The sequence below is a fragment of the Lepidothrix coronata genome, unplaced genomic scaffold (genome assembly GCF_001604755.1).
Source record: "Lepidothrix coronata isolate B3197 unplaced genomic scaffold, Lepidothrix_coronata-1.0 Scaffold5, whole genome shotgun sequence".
In the NCBI taxonomy this organism is placed as follows: Eukaryota; Metazoa; Chordata; class Aves; order Passeriformes; family Pipridae; genus Lepidothrix; species Lepidothrix coronata.
The window spans coordinates 2,025,163-2,042,165 of record NW_016690185.1 but is presented as its reverse complement, the minus strand read 5'-3'; the positions used below and the strand labels follow the sequence as shown (position 1 = coordinate 2,042,165).

General features: G+C 45.5%; 1 protein-coding gene across 6 annotated transcripts in view; it reads left to right on the top strand.

Moving 5' to 3' along the window:
- LOC108503831 (solute carrier family 22 member 16-like) overlaps window positions 1-16,352 on the top strand; it is a 51,988-nt gene extending 35,636 nt beyond the window's left edge. For 3 of the 6 annotated variants that reach the window (XM_017828206.1, XM_017828226.1, XM_017828216.1), the window contains 5 exons: window positions 7,413-7,519; window positions 10,342-10,549; window positions 10,747-10,855; window positions 11,736-11,912; window positions 14,455-16,352. In XM_017828206.1, coding sequence (XP_017683695.1) covers window positions 7,413-7,519; window positions 10,342-10,549; window positions 10,747-10,855; window positions 11,736-11,912; window positions 14,455-15,022 — 1,169 coding nt within the window. In that variant the 3' untranslated portion in view covers window positions 15,023-16,352. Of the gene's footprint in view, window positions 1-4,936; window positions 5,048-5,320; window positions 5,435-7,412; window positions 7,520-10,341; window positions 10,550-10,746; window positions 10,856-11,735; window positions 11,913-13,467; window positions 14,122-14,454 lie in introns of those variants that run through there. The other 3 variants (XM_017828250.1, XM_017828257.1, XM_017828234.1) reach the window with 3 other exon arrangements.
- The last annotated feature ends 651 nt before the right edge of the window (window positions 16,353-17,003 follow it).

Sequence of the window (17,003 nt, the reverse complement as noted above, 5' to 3'; positions counted from 1 at the left end):
TCTTGCAAGAGAGCACTGAGTTTGAGAACAAATGCTTCTGTTCCTGTGGGGCATCTTTTCATTTCATTGCTCATAAAAAGAATTATTTTTTTATAGTTTCTTATCTGAGTTCTTTTATGTTTGTATTTTTCATCTCTACCTTAGTGCATATTTATTGTGCTGATCTATGTCTCTGGAGTTACATAATTGTTTTATGGCATAGTGAATCTGAATTCTTACCTGTGTTAATTGCTGGTCACTCTTGCATGATGACAAATGTTTTTGTCCTAAATCTTATATCCAGTTTTATTAGACAGTCTTGCAGTTTGTTAAGGACATACTTTCTGGGTTAAATATAGGAATAAGAGCAATTATCATTAGTTTAACGATAACTAATGAAAAATAGTAAATATGTTTGATATTTTGAATAATTATTTTAAACTTTGTGAAACATCTATTTTCTACTTTAACAATTCCCTTCAATTTCTATGTGCAAAATTCTATAGTTTGAACAACCATGTAGGAAAAAAAAAGCTATGCAAACTATGTGCAGTAATCATATGCTCTGAGTAGTACCCTGAATGTCTGAACAAGGGGTGAAGCCTGCCTGAAGGCTGAGGGCTTTTATGCAGTGGCTCTGTGGAAACAGATGATGGTCTGACATCCCAGCGCTGGGATGGAGTGCAGGACTCATTGGCCTTCTCCTGCATCTTTCACAGCTTATTTTTACCAACTCCTTAGGTGCAGTCACTTAGGAAGCCTCCACAGCACTGGGCTCAGCAACATGCAAGGTCTGTGACTGCCTTTTGCAAGAGCTTAGGAAAAGGTGAGGTCATGGAAGCTTCATGCCAGAAAGGCATTTGTGCCTGCAAAAAGGAGGCTCTGGATTCATCCTATGCCCTTTTCAAATATCTTAGAGATGCTCATCTGAATCCCAGAACAGATTCCTAGGGGAGAAATTAAACTCAAAAATTTAAAAAAAAAAATATAGTGTTCACAAAATAACAAGTTTATTCTATCAGGGAAAATTCTAGTAAATGCTGTCAGTTAGTATCTGCATTGTTACCTTTCACAGGAAGAAAGATTAAAGCACACCTATGTACTGGTAGCCTAATAACTTTGTACAAGATTCTGTACCAAACAGAGTGTGCATTTTGGTAACATGGAGGAAGTATGTATTCATAGGAAGGAGTTTGTTTGCCCAGAATTTGTGGATTCAATACAATATATTTTAATGGTTTTTTAAAATGTGCATTTATTATCTGCAATTATGGGCAAGAATAAAGTCAGACACACATTTTTAATTTTTACACCTTTACCTAATTTAATGAACTCCTATCACCAACTGTCCATTTGGTTCACAGTCCCTTATAGAGGCCTGGCTGGCGTTTTGGCATTCCACAGCAAAAACCATTTATGGTTTAAGCTAGCAAGTATCATGTGTATGTCTTTTCCCTGTTTGTGTTTGCAGGTGTAAACCAAGGTTTGGGTAATGTGTTAGATGGTGACTATGACAAAATGCACATGAAAAATGTGACATATTTTGCACTTCAGTTACGGAAAGAATATTATATTTTTTTTTTGCTTTTATTTGTATAAGCTGACTGGGGCAGTAGTCCCTCAGACACATTCAGTAGTGACAAAAATAGCTGCAGATACTGTAGAATGGGTATGAGTTATCAGTAAAGAGAGTAGGTGACTACAGAAATGACAGAACAATGTACATGAACACTTGGTGTTCAGTGGATGTGAAAACTAACTGTAGCTTCCTCATGCAGGCATTGGAGTGGGCAGACAGTGCCAGGAAAACAGGAATTGCAGTAATTTATAGCCCTATTCCTCATTTTTTGGCCCCTTAGACCTTCTCGGGAACCTATTCATTCTTCACTTCCCTTAAATCTCTAATTAGTGCAAGTAACTCAACTTTCTATTCTTATTTTATTAATCTTACGTTTTCTGATCAAGTTACATCCATCACTTTGCTTCGTCATTTGTGTTTTGAAGGCTTGATATGTCCTTGCCAGGTGATTTATGTTCCTCCCTGAAAGTAACCGTAATAAATGGTCCAAATAGTTGTTTGTTGAAGTTGAGAAATTTGAATCATCCCTGATATACTGATTTCAAGAGCACTGAGCTCAATCAAGCTGAGAAAAATCAAGCCTAAAAAGTATACACCTCAAAAGGGGAAACATCCTTTTTTAATACGACTGGTATATAAAAAATGATTGCAGAGAGGTTTGTGCACAAATCTTTCAAATAAATTACTAACCTAGGTTTATGAATAATCAGAAGTAATGGGAAATATCTCATTTAGTGACAAACCAACTCTTCTCTCTCTGAATTCCTGTCTAGCACGCAGGCATGGATACTGCTCAAGTGTTTGCTGCAGATGAGTAGGATCCCTCTATGGAGTGCTCACAGGCATGTAGTTATTAACATTGCCTCATAATGTTACATGTGGAGATGAACAGACTTGCACAGGAATAAGAAAAAAACATAAGGGGTGATTCTTGTAAAGATTCTCGCCACAGTCTCATTGCCAGTGATGTGATTAAAAAGTGGTTTTGACTGAGGTGATCATGAACATAGCAAAAGAACCAGGGATAACTGGGCAATCTCTCAGCAAATATTTTCACAAAGCTTTTCAACAGGAATGTCAGAACTACTGGTTCCTTCCTTATATTGAGAGAATTTCTCCAGAAGTAAGTAAATAATAGGCAAACAGCAAAACGAGGCCCATCTTAAACTTTCTGCTGAAATGGTAACTTGCCATGGACACTGATGCTTGACTTGATCTTTGAACTGGTTAAAGAAGTGGCACATAAATGATTCATGTCATTCACAAGACTAGAAGCAGGTCAGCATCCTGTTTTCAGAGAGGTCATTTCTGCTTATCATTATGGGTCTATTCAGGAGAGTATACAAAGCAAAAGGAATGCTAAGGTAAAGGGAAACACTTCTTCAGCACTGCTTGAGCTGGGCTGGTGGTGTGCTGGAATACCACTGCCAGTCATGGTTCACAAAGAGCTCCAAGTACAATTAGGGCTGTGTTTGTTCTATGCCAGAAGGCTGGTGCTCTCTTCCTGAGTGCCCAAATCATGACTTGCACTAAATTAAAGGATACGACAGCCACTATCACAGTTTGTCAGGAGCATTCTCAAACTACAAATAGGTGAAGGTTGCACTTGGAATACTATTTAGCCAATTATTTGTTAGTTCAAAAGGACATACTTTGCACAATACACAGAATAATACATACACAAACATCCAGGGGATCTTTAGCGGTTGGGCTGTTACACGGATCTTCTTGTCTGTTCTTGTCCTTTTTCCCATTTTTCACAAGAGAACACCAACATCTGTAGCAAAAAATTTCTCATATCTTGAAGGCCTCAATACAGAATGGCTGATCTTCAGTTTATCAGGGCTCTGGGAATTAGAGGATCTATATTGTGCTGTTCATTTTAGGGAAGAGCAGAAGTAAGAAAATCAATGGCAGCACTAAAGAGTTGAAATTGTTTCCCCCTATAGATGCCTGCATGGATAAACAAACATTTGTGGTAGGAAGTCACATATCTAGATTACATGGAAAAAAGCTTTTTCCTCATCCTAAAATATGTTGTACTTTACTTATGGGTGCTTTCACAAAACACAATGTGTTCACCTTTCCAAAATACTTTAGCCCATAGAAGATTCTTGTTATGCAATAACATTACAATAAGATTTGGTATCCCCAATCAGCTTGAATTTCCTGCATCTCATTCTCAGGAAAAGATACATTGGGAATTCCATGAAACATTCAGCCTTGCACCAACATCTGTCACAGAACATTTCAATCCAAATAATTCAAATTTGGCAAAGTTATAAGCAATAAGCAGTAGAATCTCAGGAGGAGAAGTAGCAGGCAGTTTTAATATTAGCTGGCACTGCGACCTATTTGAGGGAAATTTCCATATGTGAAAGGATTCTCTCCAAAGTTACTGCAGATATCCTGTAATGGCTTAGAATAGTGTTCATTTTACAATCAATGCACCATGCCCATCAACAATTTCATTTCTAAACAAGTAAACTTCTGTTCTTCTGCTGCTTTCCCTGTCTTAATGCCCTATTTTCAGAACACAGAAAAATCAAGCTACACTATAATTTGGGGGAATTATGCCTACACATGTGTAATATATCGTGTCTTTAGTTTTACCATTTAAGAACACAGCTAGATTGGGAGAAGTTTGCCATATGTTGTGCACACTGTTGCTGTACATAGAGATATCCTTCGGATGACTGCTGGTCTGTATTTAAATGACTATAAAGAAAAGGCACTTGCCTGGAAGATCCATGGCAGAAGCTGTTCGACAGGGCTGAAGAGGAGTGGTTGGCAAACACTGTCCTGATGAGCATGTTCAGGGACGAATGCTCAGGCTGTCAAATATTAGCCAAAATGTCCTGCCAAAGGCAAATGCCCTGGAGGCGATAAACTGGGGTATATGCTATATAATTTCATCCTAGCGATCCTGCAGAGAGGTTTATTTTTTGACAAACTTGTGTTTTTCCGCTGAAAACAGCCCTGCCTGGCTGTGCTTATTACGGGTTTGCGGTTTGGCAAGGACTCGTACCTCACCGACCTGCGATGGCTGGAGTTCCCCTCCCAACCGCTCGCACGATCGCTCAAGCGCTGTGGCAACCCTAAGGCAGCTTCAGAAACACTCAGAACATAACTGCCTGTGAGGGAGGAAAAAAGGACAATGTATTCCCTGCAGCACAGCGGGTCCCGTTGAGCCTCCTCTGGAGCGCGCTGGGGAAATATCAAGGGGGAAAGTTCTGGCCGGGCCCCGGCAGGGCCGACGCGCGGCCGCCGGGCGCTCCGGGCGTGCTGCCAGCGCCGGGGGAGGGCACTGCCCGGGCACAAACAGCTCCTTCATTCGCGGCGGGGGGCGGAGCTGGGCCCGGGGGTGCCCTGGGGCAGGGGGGCAGCGGCAGCCCCCGGGCAAGGCGCTCCGGCCGCTCCCGCACGTGTCCCCGCGCTGCCCGGGAGGGCGGCTCTTCCAGGCGGGACTGGGGGCCTCCTCCTCACCAGGTATCGCCTGCTCTCCCCGCTTGGGTTGTTTTCAGACTTGTACTTCCAGCCGAAGAGGGAAATGCTGCATGCCGGAGCCCTTTTGCTGCCGAGGGCCGGAGAAGCGCCCCCCGGGACTGGGCGCTGCCCCCGGGCGTTCCCGCGGGCGCAGCCCAGCTTCCAGAGCCGGGGCCGGGAAGGCTCAGCACACATACCGGGGCGGGAGGGGTGAACCGCAGGGCTTGGCCGGGGGGAAGATCCGGGATCGCAGCCTCTCCCCGCACAGAGCGGCGACGGGCTCCATAGTCCCCGGCCTGCGGCGAGCGAGGACCGCAGACCTCTCCGGTTTGGGAGGGAAGCAAGAGCAGCGCTCGGCGCGTAGGTGCTGCTGCTGAAGGGGACTTGCAGGTAGCTGAGGGGGCGGTATAACCTAGCATTTTAGGGTTAGGGAGCTGTTTCCCGTGCATGCGAACAGCCATCTGAAGGACGAGCTGAAGCCTCCCTGGTCGGCCCGGGGTCCCCTGTGACGGTGGCTTTCTGTGGTCCCCTGTGACACCTGCTTTCTGACAGTGGTCCCCTGTGACACCTGCTTTCTGACAGTGGTCCCTTGTTCAGTGAAGAGAGAACAGCCTTGCCTTCCTTCTGTGGCACTTCCCGAATGTACATCTCACAGGGCAGCCCAAATGGCAGAAAAGGGACTAGGCCAGAGTCAAAAGGACAAAATCAGTACCTCCTCCTCCTCCTCAGCAAACGCCCAGGAGTGGATCATGAGCACCATGTTTTTGCCTGGCAAAACCCCTCTCTGGAATCATCTGAAGGCAATCAACACCAAGGGTGCTTGTAAACTGGGGAAGTGAATAAACAAAAGTGATCAGCAAAAAAAAAAGGAAGGGAAAAAGTGCTCCATGGCAGGCACTGACAGGGACAGTGGGTGCAGCTGCTCTGGTGGGTGAGGAGCCCCTCCAGCAGTTCAGAAAGGCTGGAGCTTTTGCTTCCTGGTACCACAGGCTTCAAGCAATTCAAAAGTGTATTTCAGTACTTAATTACAATGAGAGTTAGTTTAAAAAAACCCACAGGACTTATATATAGCAAATTTTGTTTTTTTTCAGTTACTTCCTGTTCCATTTTATGGTCAACAGTTCAGCTGGGCTTTTTCCACTGTTTATTTGGGTGTGTAAATATGCTTATTTTGGTAGGCTAGATGGGTTGCAACACAAGCTCAGAGTGGTCAGCCTGCTGTGTTTGCAGGCTGCAGCTGCAGCTGGCAGTGGGTGTGCATGGTGTGTGTGTGTGTGTGTGTGTGTTGGGGACCAGTATATTTATCCATATTGATCATGTTGTCCACTGCTAGAATGACGTTACAGCTGAAGGTTTGTGGCACTTAGTGATGACATACAGCTATGGGAGGCAAGAAAGAATAAGGATACCCTTGAGACACATGAGGCTGGCATTGTCTACTGTTGCCTGAGTTGGGAGATGAAGTCATGTCACAAAATATCTCAATATTTTTAAAAATAATTCATTCTGGCTTGGGAGGAGCAGGAGGGTGGCAGGACCATGAAACCCACATCAGGCAGCTGGTGTCCTCATTGCTGGGGAATTACAGCTTCCAGGTGACTCTCTCTGGCTTCTGTCCCATTCTTCTGACACTATGTAGGGACAGAGAGCTAAACAGTACTTGACACCATTTGCCTCCCTCCCCAGCAGTTACTGCAACTGGTCTGCCTTTTAAAGGCTGATTTTTGCAAAACCCTCAGTACAGGCCTGTCTGACAGGACAAGAAATGTCCCTCTGCTGGGACTAAGCTGGGCTCCCACATCAGCTAAAAGTAGTTTCTCCTCCTGTGCCCCCTGCCCAGGCTGTGCTGCCAGGGCAGAGCCATAGGTGAGCCTTGCATTCATAGCATGGTCAGTGGTTCTGCAAAGCCCAAGCTGCACTTGCTGATACTAGCTGTGTGTAGCTCTGCTTTGCACCCAGTTGATTTTTGGCACATTAGCACATGAAGGCTTGATGTGCTCCTGAACGGCAGTAGTAAGTGCTAGAAAAACACTGCATTTAATGGGTGTGTCATGGCCTTCTGAGCTGTTCCTGTAGACTCCAGCACTGTCAGCAGCCCCTTCCTGCCCTCACTGGATTTTGCAACATTGGGATCAGTTGATATCGAACCGGCTCGTCTGCAAAAATGCTATCTGAACTGGAAGGACTTCTGAAACCTGAGCCTCCCCCAAGCCACAGCTCCTCTTTCTTCCCTGGGGAAGGGAAGGAAGGTCAGTCCAGAAATTCAATCTCCATCACAGTCTAAGGGCTTCAGCAAAGGAGAGTTGTGAGGGACAACTGAGAGCACATCTCTGGCAGATGCATAATGTACCCACTGCATATGTTCCAGGGCAGCTGAAAAAGAAGGGCTGTGCTTGTCCATGGACTGCTGGGAGACTCGCTGGGTGCGCTGAGAACCACACGCTATTTCCACAGCTACCAGTGCTGAGTGAGAAGGTTTGTTATTACAAATATGTTTAAATACCTTTCTCAGAACCAATTTTCCTAAGTAGTTACAGAATTATTATTCCCCCCCCCAGTTTCTTGTTACTAATATTCTTCATTTCTCTTCTCCTTTCCCTAACAATTTTCCATACTGAGTTTCTGGCTGTCAGCCATGCAGGCCACCAATTGTGGTTCAGGGTCCACTTGCCCCCCCCACACTCCATCCTCTTTCCCCACTGTGAGGGCACTTTTATAGTCAGCTTACGAAAGAAGATGTGATAATTAATATGAAGAAACTTAAGCGTTGCCCTGAGAGGTTGCTAACAACCCTTGGCTGTGATGCAGAAGGAATGCAATGACAAGAACACTGCCTGTTCCTCTTTCCCTTCCTACCTAGTAGAGACGTCAAATTTTAGGTAGTAAAACCTCAGGGGTAAGTGAGAAGCTGTGTGAACAGTTATGAGCAAGGATCTCATAAATAAACCTGACCTATCATAATCTCACACAGTTTGTCTTGCCTAAATTTACATCAAATATGCCAAAAGCCACAGGAAGATGGGAAATCAGCCCATCATTATAACTGCAGGCACTGGTTTCCAGAAAAGGTTCTCAGCAATTAGTGAGGCTGGATTTCTAGTCAATGATAAGCAAGTCCCATAGGAGAAAGCAGAACCATAAGGGCACAAAACCAAAGGTCCATCTCACTCAGCATCCTCTCCAAGAGTGAATATTGCTAGATAATATACTCCAGGAAAAAAAAAGAGCCACAGGCAGAGGAGATTCTTCCCCTACATCCTGGTTGACCGCAAGTTGAATATGAGTCAGCAGTGCCCTGGAGGGCCAGGAGGGCCAAGTGTGTCCTGAGGGGCATCAGGCAAAGCATCGCCAGCCACTGGAGGGAGGGGATTTTCCTGCTCTGCTCTGCACTGGTGTGGCCTCACCTTGAATACTGTGTGCAGTTTTGGGCACTGCAATACAAGAAAGATATAGAGCTATTAGAGAGTGTCCAAAGTAGGGCAACAAAGATGATGAAGGGCCTTGAGGGGAAGCAGCTGTATGAGGAGCTGCTGAGGGCACATGTCTGTTCAGCCTGGAGAAGAGGAGACTGAGGGGAAACCTCATTGCAGTCTGCAACTTCCTCATGAGGGGAAGAGGAGGGTCAGACACCGATCTTTTCTCTATGGTGACCAGTGACAAGATCCAAGGGAATGACCTGAAATTGTGTCAGAGGAGGTTTAGATTGGATATTAGAAAAAGGTTCTTCACCCAGAGGGTGGTTGGGCACTGGAACAGGCTCCCCAGAGAAGTGGTCACAGCACCAACTCTGGCAGAGTTCAAGAAGCATTTGGATGATACTCTCAGGCACGTGGTGTGACTCTTGGGGATGGTCCTGTGCGAGGCTAAGGGTTGGACTCGATGATCCTTGTGGGTCCCTTCCAACTCAGCATATTCTGTGATTCTGTGACTCTATGATCCCTGCTTAGCTTTTGACAGTAATCCCTTGATGGGATGCCTGAGCTGGCAGATGCACCCCAGCTCACCTGGTTCAAAGCTGCTAAAGGATTTATCACCTCTGAGGTTGCCCAGTCTCTCTCTTTTGGGCCCATTTAGTTCTGGCTTCTGGGAATTTGTAGGGTGCACTGAGCTGCATGGTTCAGTTCTGCTTCATGCCTTTGCCAGTGTGAAAACTATGAACTGGCTGGGGCCAGGCACACAGGCTGGCACCTCGCTGGGATGGGCAGTCAGGTGATTGTCAACCAGGAGCTGTGCACCACTCACCGGGACAGGTGCCAAGCTCCAAAACTTGGCCAGGACAAGGGAAAATAAAACCACTGCACCTCTTGGAGTAGCAATCAGCAGTTGAAAATTCTGAGGAGTGGAGTAGAGCTGCTCCAGGACATAAAGCAACTTATAAAGCAAGGCAGAGAGAGGCAAATGTACAGGCTCTTCAGGCAGCAAAACTGGCTGGCTCCTGGGGACCACTGTCTGTTGCTGAGAGAGCATGGCAACCTTGGATGCCCACAGATCTGTCCAAGGTAGTGGGCCATGCTGGCAGGTACAAAGGCCAGGAATGGATTTGAAGACCTCCAGTCACTAGGGGCACAAAATCCCCCAGAACACAGGTAGCTTCTCTTGCCGCACTTTTCCTCCCAAGGCACCATGGCCCAAACAGTTTTTGGATGTGGGCATGTAAACAGCCAGGCTGTACCATGTGAGAATATTCATTCTGTTTAATATGTAAAATTCCTGTTTCCTAGGACAGAGCTAAGCAGGTAACACAGTCCCTGGGGGCAGGAGAACTAAGATGAATGTTCAGAAGAAGCATCTCCCACCATGGCTGGACCCTTTCCTCAGCGTAACCAATTTGGCTCCTGTGCAATTTGCTTCTGCTGCCCAGGCAGCAGCAGCTCTCATTGCTGGAGATCCCAATATTCAAACAACCTTTTTCCTTATGGTGCCAAAAAGCCAGTTTCTTCAGGGCTCCATGACTTTTGCACCTGACATGATTGAAAACTCTATGGGTGCCTCAATCCCTTGGGTTTTATTAAAAAAACCTTGCCCCAAAACAGCCAAAACACCAGTGGTGCATGTACAGATCTCTCTCTTGCCCTCTGCTCCTGTGCCGAGGATGAAGTACTTTTCAAAAATTTGTCATCGTATCAAAGGCTGATGATTCTTTTAATCCTCACTTTCGCCTTGGTTGTGTGCAGCAGTTAGCCTTCAATTAGTTGCTCTGGGGGGCTTATGTTACATCTTGTGTGGGTATTTCATAGCCTGATGAGAGTGTGAGGCCTGGATAATAGTGACATGTGATATGTTGTTTCTGAATGCAGGTACGTTTCTTTTTCCTCTGCCTCTGTATCCTGGAGATGGCAGCACCCAAGGTCGCAGTGGTTGGCGCGGGAGTCATCGGCCTGTCCACAGCACTGTGCATTGTGGAGGCTTGTCCCAGCTGCTCTGTGACAGTCCTTTCAGACCAGTTCAGCCCCAACACAACGAGTGATGTTGCCGCTGGGATGCTCATTCCTCACACGTACCCAGGTTCGTGAAGTTCACCGTGGCATTGCCCTTAGCACCCTATGCAGCCATGTGTGCAGGTGTGCAGCGATGCACGGAGGCTCAGGAAGAAAAGTGCCTTCACCTGTGTTCTCTGTCTGTCCCATATCCTTGACACTCATTTGTACATTTCTATTCTTTGCATTATTCCTCTCTGCATGTTTAATTTCATTCACACGCAGGCACACCGATTCACGTGCAGAAGCAGTGGTTCAAAGAGACTTTCACTTACCTTTTTGCCATCAGCAACTCAGCCGAGGCATCAGAGGCTGGCATTCACCTGGTCTCTGGGTAAGAATGACCTCCTGGGGCAGCCTTTGGTGTGTTTGTGCTGTGTTCTGGAGCAGTCAGAGAGGTTTTCCTTGCTGGAGTTCAGGTGTATTCCCTTCATGAACTAGGTTTTATGACTGTATTCCCAAGAAACTGCATTGCAACTGCTCAGATATGATGTATTTTTAGGCAAAATTCATGCATAGGTGTGCACAGAAAAACCATTCAAGAATGACCAGTGCCAAGTGTATTTCAATAACTGATGTTTTCCTCCCTGTCATCCACCAGTTGCTTGCAGCAGGGGTGGTCTTCATAGGGATGGGACTGCAGGATCTTCCAGCTTCAGCAACTGGGTACAGGGATCCAGTTAGGGGTGTCCATTGTTATCTCTGAGGCCTCTCACTGGGTAGCTGTCTGTGGCTTTCTGGGCTGAACACCTGTTTGGTTTCCCACAGGGGTGGGTGTGTTTGGGGTGTTTTATGCTGCCTATTATGTACACAGAAATTTGCCTCTTGGGAGTGTTGAGACTGGGCACTCTAGCTTTATGGGTATCCAAAGAACTATGCGCAGGTGTGCAAGTGGCCCTACCAGGTCCAGCCAGGTTGTGGCAGGGACCCTGTACATGGGAACTCTGTACATACACTATTGCTGGAAGAACTCTCTGCAGTTTATTTACCCCAGTGTGTCAAGCTCGGCTGTGCCAACCCTCTGCCTATTTGTCCAGGCAGGTATTGCAGTAGCAGGCAGCAATGTTTCCCTGTTGCTATTAACCTTTCAGAGCTGTACTGATGAGCAGAAGCAGGTTCCTGAGCTCCTGAGTTTGTGCTAAGATTGATGTGACACATAACACGGCAGAGCACTGGCAGTGAAGTTTTCTAGGTTTTTCTCTGTGTCCTTTTAGGTGGCAGATCTTTAAAAGCACTCCCAAGGAAGAGTTACCTTTCTGGTCAGATGCAGTCCTGGATTTTCGACCAATGTCCGAAGCAGAACTCCAGAAGTTCCCACAGTACCGATTTGGTCAAGCCTTTACGACATTGAAATGTGACTGTCCACCCTACCTGCTGTGGCTGGAGAAAAGGTTGGTTTTGCTGCAGGCTGGGCATGTGGAGAGAAACTCAGGCAGAGGGACTGGGGGCAAGATGAGGTCTCTTTGAGAACCTTAGATTTGAACAAAACTGGAAAAATGCTGCTTGCCAGTGGGGAAATTGCAACAAGATCTTCCTTAGGGAGAAGCACAGGAAATAAATACCCAATTTTTCAAAAATGTGAAAGGCCCCATTTATGCAATGTCTACTTTCTCCCAGTGTGTCTGTACAGTGGGGCTTGGAGTGTGAGTGACCCTGGGCAAAGGACCAACCTAGCCACAGGAGCCATGCTTGGCCAGCTAGACCTTGAAGGTACATCAGGAACCTGCCATGTCCTAAGAAAATGTTTGGGTGATCCTCATTTGTCAAACTTCCCAAATAATATCCCTCTGTTTTTGAAGATACATCCAGCCCCTGAGAGAATAGGCGTGTCTAGGAAGGTGTCTTATCTGTGAAGACTTTGCACTTAAGAAGTGGCTGGACCAATTAATCTCAAATTTGGTCAACGGTTGGAGTAATTTCTTAATCCAGTCAGCTGGAAAAAAACCCGTTAAATAGCATCATCTTGTAACAAACCTTCTAAAAATGTTTGCCTGCATAAGATAGGTGATGCGCTCACTCTGAGGAGTTGTGGCTTCAGAGTTCATGCCTGGATTGACAGCAAAGTTAGAAGATTTGCTAATTTCCAAATTTCTAAGTTTCCCCAAAATACATGGATTTTGGAGAACCATAGGAGAGATAGGACGCAGATCTAAAAGGGCTTTGACACCTGGAATGTGTATTTAATCCATCTAAGTACCTCTAAAGTGAGCAAATAGCTGTCTCTGATTGAGAGAAAGTGATAGGCTGCAAACTGATTTGAGGTTAAGTAAAGAGATGTGTACTGACACCAAGGTACAAATTGCCAGCCAGCTCAGGTGGTTACTTGGATGCCTTTCATCACACTGCAAAACGTGAAAAAAGCATTTCTTGTTCTAGCAGCCAGACAGGCTGGGAGTACTCCCATGGCACCAGTGCCACGTGAGGTCTGTGCCATCTACTTGGTAGACATTCTCTGTCATGTTTCATTGCCTAACACAAGCAATCTCTGCTGCAGGACAACTAAGTTGTACAACCCATTTAGGATCTGCCGTGAGATTTCAGCCCTCTCCTCATTCCTGCTGTAGTCTTCTTATTTCTCAAAGAATATAGTCTAATGAGATGATGAAGCTCTTTTTCTTTCTTTTCTCCCTGGTGATGAGAAGTGAGAGCATATTAAACATGTAACTAATTCTCAAATCCCTGGTGACCTGAGCAGTATTTATAGACTATTCTCTTGGCAATTCACAAGGAAAATTGTTTTTGTGCCCACCTGGCTGGTCCAAAAATAGACTTCAGGATTTTTTTCCTGCTTGCTTGCCTGAATCCTGGAATTTTCAGAAGTTTTTTTTTTTAATGGTGGTTTTTTAATGGCATGATGACAGCGTTCCAATTACAACACTTACGAGCTCTCCCAGCAAGTTGCCCAGCCAGAGCTGCTGCGAGACCTCCCCTATTCTTCCCGAACAGCTTCGATGTCCTGCTGCACCAGGCCTCAGAGCATCATCTATGCCCTGGATCCTTCTCTCACTCACTGCTTTGTGGGAAACCATTGCATTTACAGTGAAGTTGATGACTTTTCCAGCTCCTGGAATATTGCAAAGGACAGGATTTCCCATCATTATCACAGACCTGTCTCCTGACTTGCTCATGCTAAAACCCCCCCAGTAAAAACCCCCAGAAACTGGAGCCAGCTGACAGCATGCAGTGACTCCGTCTCATGCCAGTGATTTTCCACAGGGAAGAGCTTCAAGCTTCAGGCAAGTTCAGGGGAGGATTTAGCTTGAAATTGAGCTTAAAAATAAACGTCAAGAGGAGGTGACTTTTGCTGAAGAGCAGACATGGATCTATAGTGCTCTGAGCTGTCCTAGGTGACTCCTGGCTGCTGCTCTAGGAGGCTGTGTGTTCCCTGGGGGTCCCATGCCACATCTGCCTGGCCTGCATGGATGTCTTAGGGCTTGGCACATGGCACTGGATGACTCTCTGGCTCAGGAGGGGTGTTGGGAATGAATGTGATGGCATGTAACAGGCACATCAGAACAGATGTAATATGATGGCTCTGTCACCAGCATGAGTAAGTTGGTAAATAAATCAGTTGGTTTTCTGCTTGCTTGAGCTGTTAAAGCTTGGTACTGTTACAGAAATGAATCAATGAGACCATGAGGACCTAACTGTTTGCCTAGGGTCTTCTGCCAGACCCTTCTGTAAAACCGATCAACTTGCTGTATCTTTTCCAGCCCAACAAAGCTAAAAAATAGCTTTGATGAGATCAAATCAGAGATCAAATGACAAACAGAACCCCCATGGCATTTTCTTTTCTTTTTTTGTCCAATCTGTTGTTTGGTTTTGATCATTTTGTAAAGGCAAAGGAAATCTATCTCATTTACCTAATGTTCATAATAATTAATGAGGGTTTAGAGGTTTCTTTCCTGCCTCACTTCTGGAGTCTTTTTGCAGGTTGAAAGCAGCTGGTGTCCAGACGTACAACAGAAAAGTTTCAGACTTGTGGGAGCTGCACAGTGAATATGACATCGTTGTCAACTGCACAGGCATTGGAGCCCACCAGCTAGTGGGGGACAAGAAGCTCTTCCCTGTCAGGGGACAAGTACTCAAGGTTTATGCTCCTTGGGTGAAAAACTTCATCCGGGACGGGGATGGCTTAACTTACATCTACCCAGGGATACAGGGGGTAACCCTGGGGGGAACCAGGGAAAAGGAGAGCTGGAGTCTTTCCCCTAACCCTGGCACTACCAAAGACATCTTTGACAGATGCTGCTCCCTTGAGCCCTCACTGCGGGAAGCTCAGGATATCAAGGTGAAAGTGGGCCTGAGGCCATCCAGGCAGAGTGTGAGACTGCAGAGGGAGGTTTTGAGCCAAGGAGGAGTTAAGCTCCCAGTGGTCCACAACTATGGGCATGGGGCAGGTGGCTTTTCGGTGCACAGGGGCACAGCCAAAGAGGCTGCTCGCCTGGTGGGAGAGTGCATTGCTGCCCTGAGAGGCTCTTCATCAGGGGCCAAGCTTTGAATCTCAGAGGCTCCTTTTCCATTTACAGCAGGCTAGTGTTGCATCTCCTAGTAGCAGCTTGGACTTTTACTCCATTACAGAATAAAAGGAAAGAAACTAAGTCAACAACTTGTGGCATTGCAGATATTCAGTGGTATCTCACCTGGCTTCCAGCTGCTACCTTGGAAAGGCATGGTGGCTTGCTCCAAGTATTGGTCTAGCTGTTCGTCTCCTCTATGTGGCGTTGTTGCTGCCCTGGGCCTTTGTCCTAGCCTCATGTTAAGAAGAAGACAAGATACATAAATACTTTCCACGTAACAGGGATCACATTGCTGCAGTATAAGACAAATAACATCAATTTAGCATTTCTGCATCTAAAGGGTGTCAGATGCACTAGGTTCAGATTCAGTAAAAATCAGTTCTCTCCTCTTGTGCCAAATCTAATCTAGTATTGCCCTTGCTCCTGCCATTCCTAACACATTTTATCATTGACTATATAATTTACAAGGAAAAGAAAACCCCACACAGTGCTGCATTACAGCGCTCCAGGTCAGCTCTTACAATGTTAGGTCATTGTCTGCCACAGTGATTTTAAGAGCAGGTCTGTGATACTGGTCACTGCATTTGCTCATATTACACCTCAGAGAACTTAGTTTCTGCTAACATTGCCCCATATGAGCTACAGGTTTGTGCATCTTTTCTCACGCTTGTTTTCAAGTCTGTTTTTTTTCCTCCAAGTCTCTCAGATTTTGCTGTCACAGATGATTTCCCCCCCACCCTGCATAGCAACATTGACATGGCCTGTGTTCCACAGAACAGGATTTTTCAGAGTGGGCTTGGGAATGAAAGCATCTCCTTTCTACTTCACATCAACACTGTCTGCATTCCTTGCAACAGCTGATATGAATAAATTGGAGACAAACCAACAAGGATTCTAACACCAGGATCAGTTTCATAAAAGAGAAGAGCCATTTAAGACTAGATATACACTCTAAAGACAAATTTGTCTGTAATGGGACGTGAGCAAGCTCCTCTGCTGTAAGAAAGCTGAGTCACCAGAGCCCAGACCATCTCACTCCATGGCAAAGGCCAAGCTGGGCTTTACACTGCCCTCAGCAATTCAAGCTCTTTGATGTGGCTGAAGATAATCACTCCCCAAAACTGGATCGTACTATCAAAGTACAAGTCTGATTGTTAGTGATTAAATTACTCATTAGATCTTAAATGTCTCATTTAAGAGTATAATCCACTTTTGTCTATTTTTTTTGTCCTTAGAGTTACAAAACTATTCAAAATCCTTCAAGAATTTACGTGATTAAAATGAACTGATAAATAAAGTTCTAATAATGGAGCACAGGTCATTTCTGTAGTGTTTCCTTTCATAAACAAGGGTGTTTCTTTCATTTGAGAGGGTCTGACACAGCCAAGAAAGGCCACATTCAGTCATGGCTGCCAACTTCTGCTGTTCTCACTGGGGATGAGGACAGTTATCCTTTGCAAATGACAGCTGTCAGAAGAAACATCACCAAATTAAATTATAGGTCAATAAGCGCCTGGACCAGCCTAAGCCAGCCCTGCCTTCAGCAGCCTTGCCCTCTTTTTCTCAGCTTTGAAGGCTAATTTTGCATTCCCCCCTCTACCACCCCCCATTTGTGCTTTCCAGTGGTATGAGAGGGCAGAGCTGCTGCTTTTGGCAGCAGTGTTGGTGTAGGGCTTGTCAAACTGCAGCTTTGTCCTCAGCTAACACAGAACATAAAAATACATGGAAAAAGAACATGAGAAAGGGCTATTTTTTTTCTTAAATCTTTATTTTAATCTTAAAAAATAGCAAACAGTGTAGCTTATCCTGGAGCAAGAAACACTACTGATACTAATAGGGTGATTATAGCCCCACGAGAAACTAAAGCTGTGGTTGTGCACTTATGCTCTGGAGGGCCATGGGGTTTCTTCCGATTTACTTCTAAAAGTTGTCCGGTTGATAAAAATGTCAGAATGGTTTCAG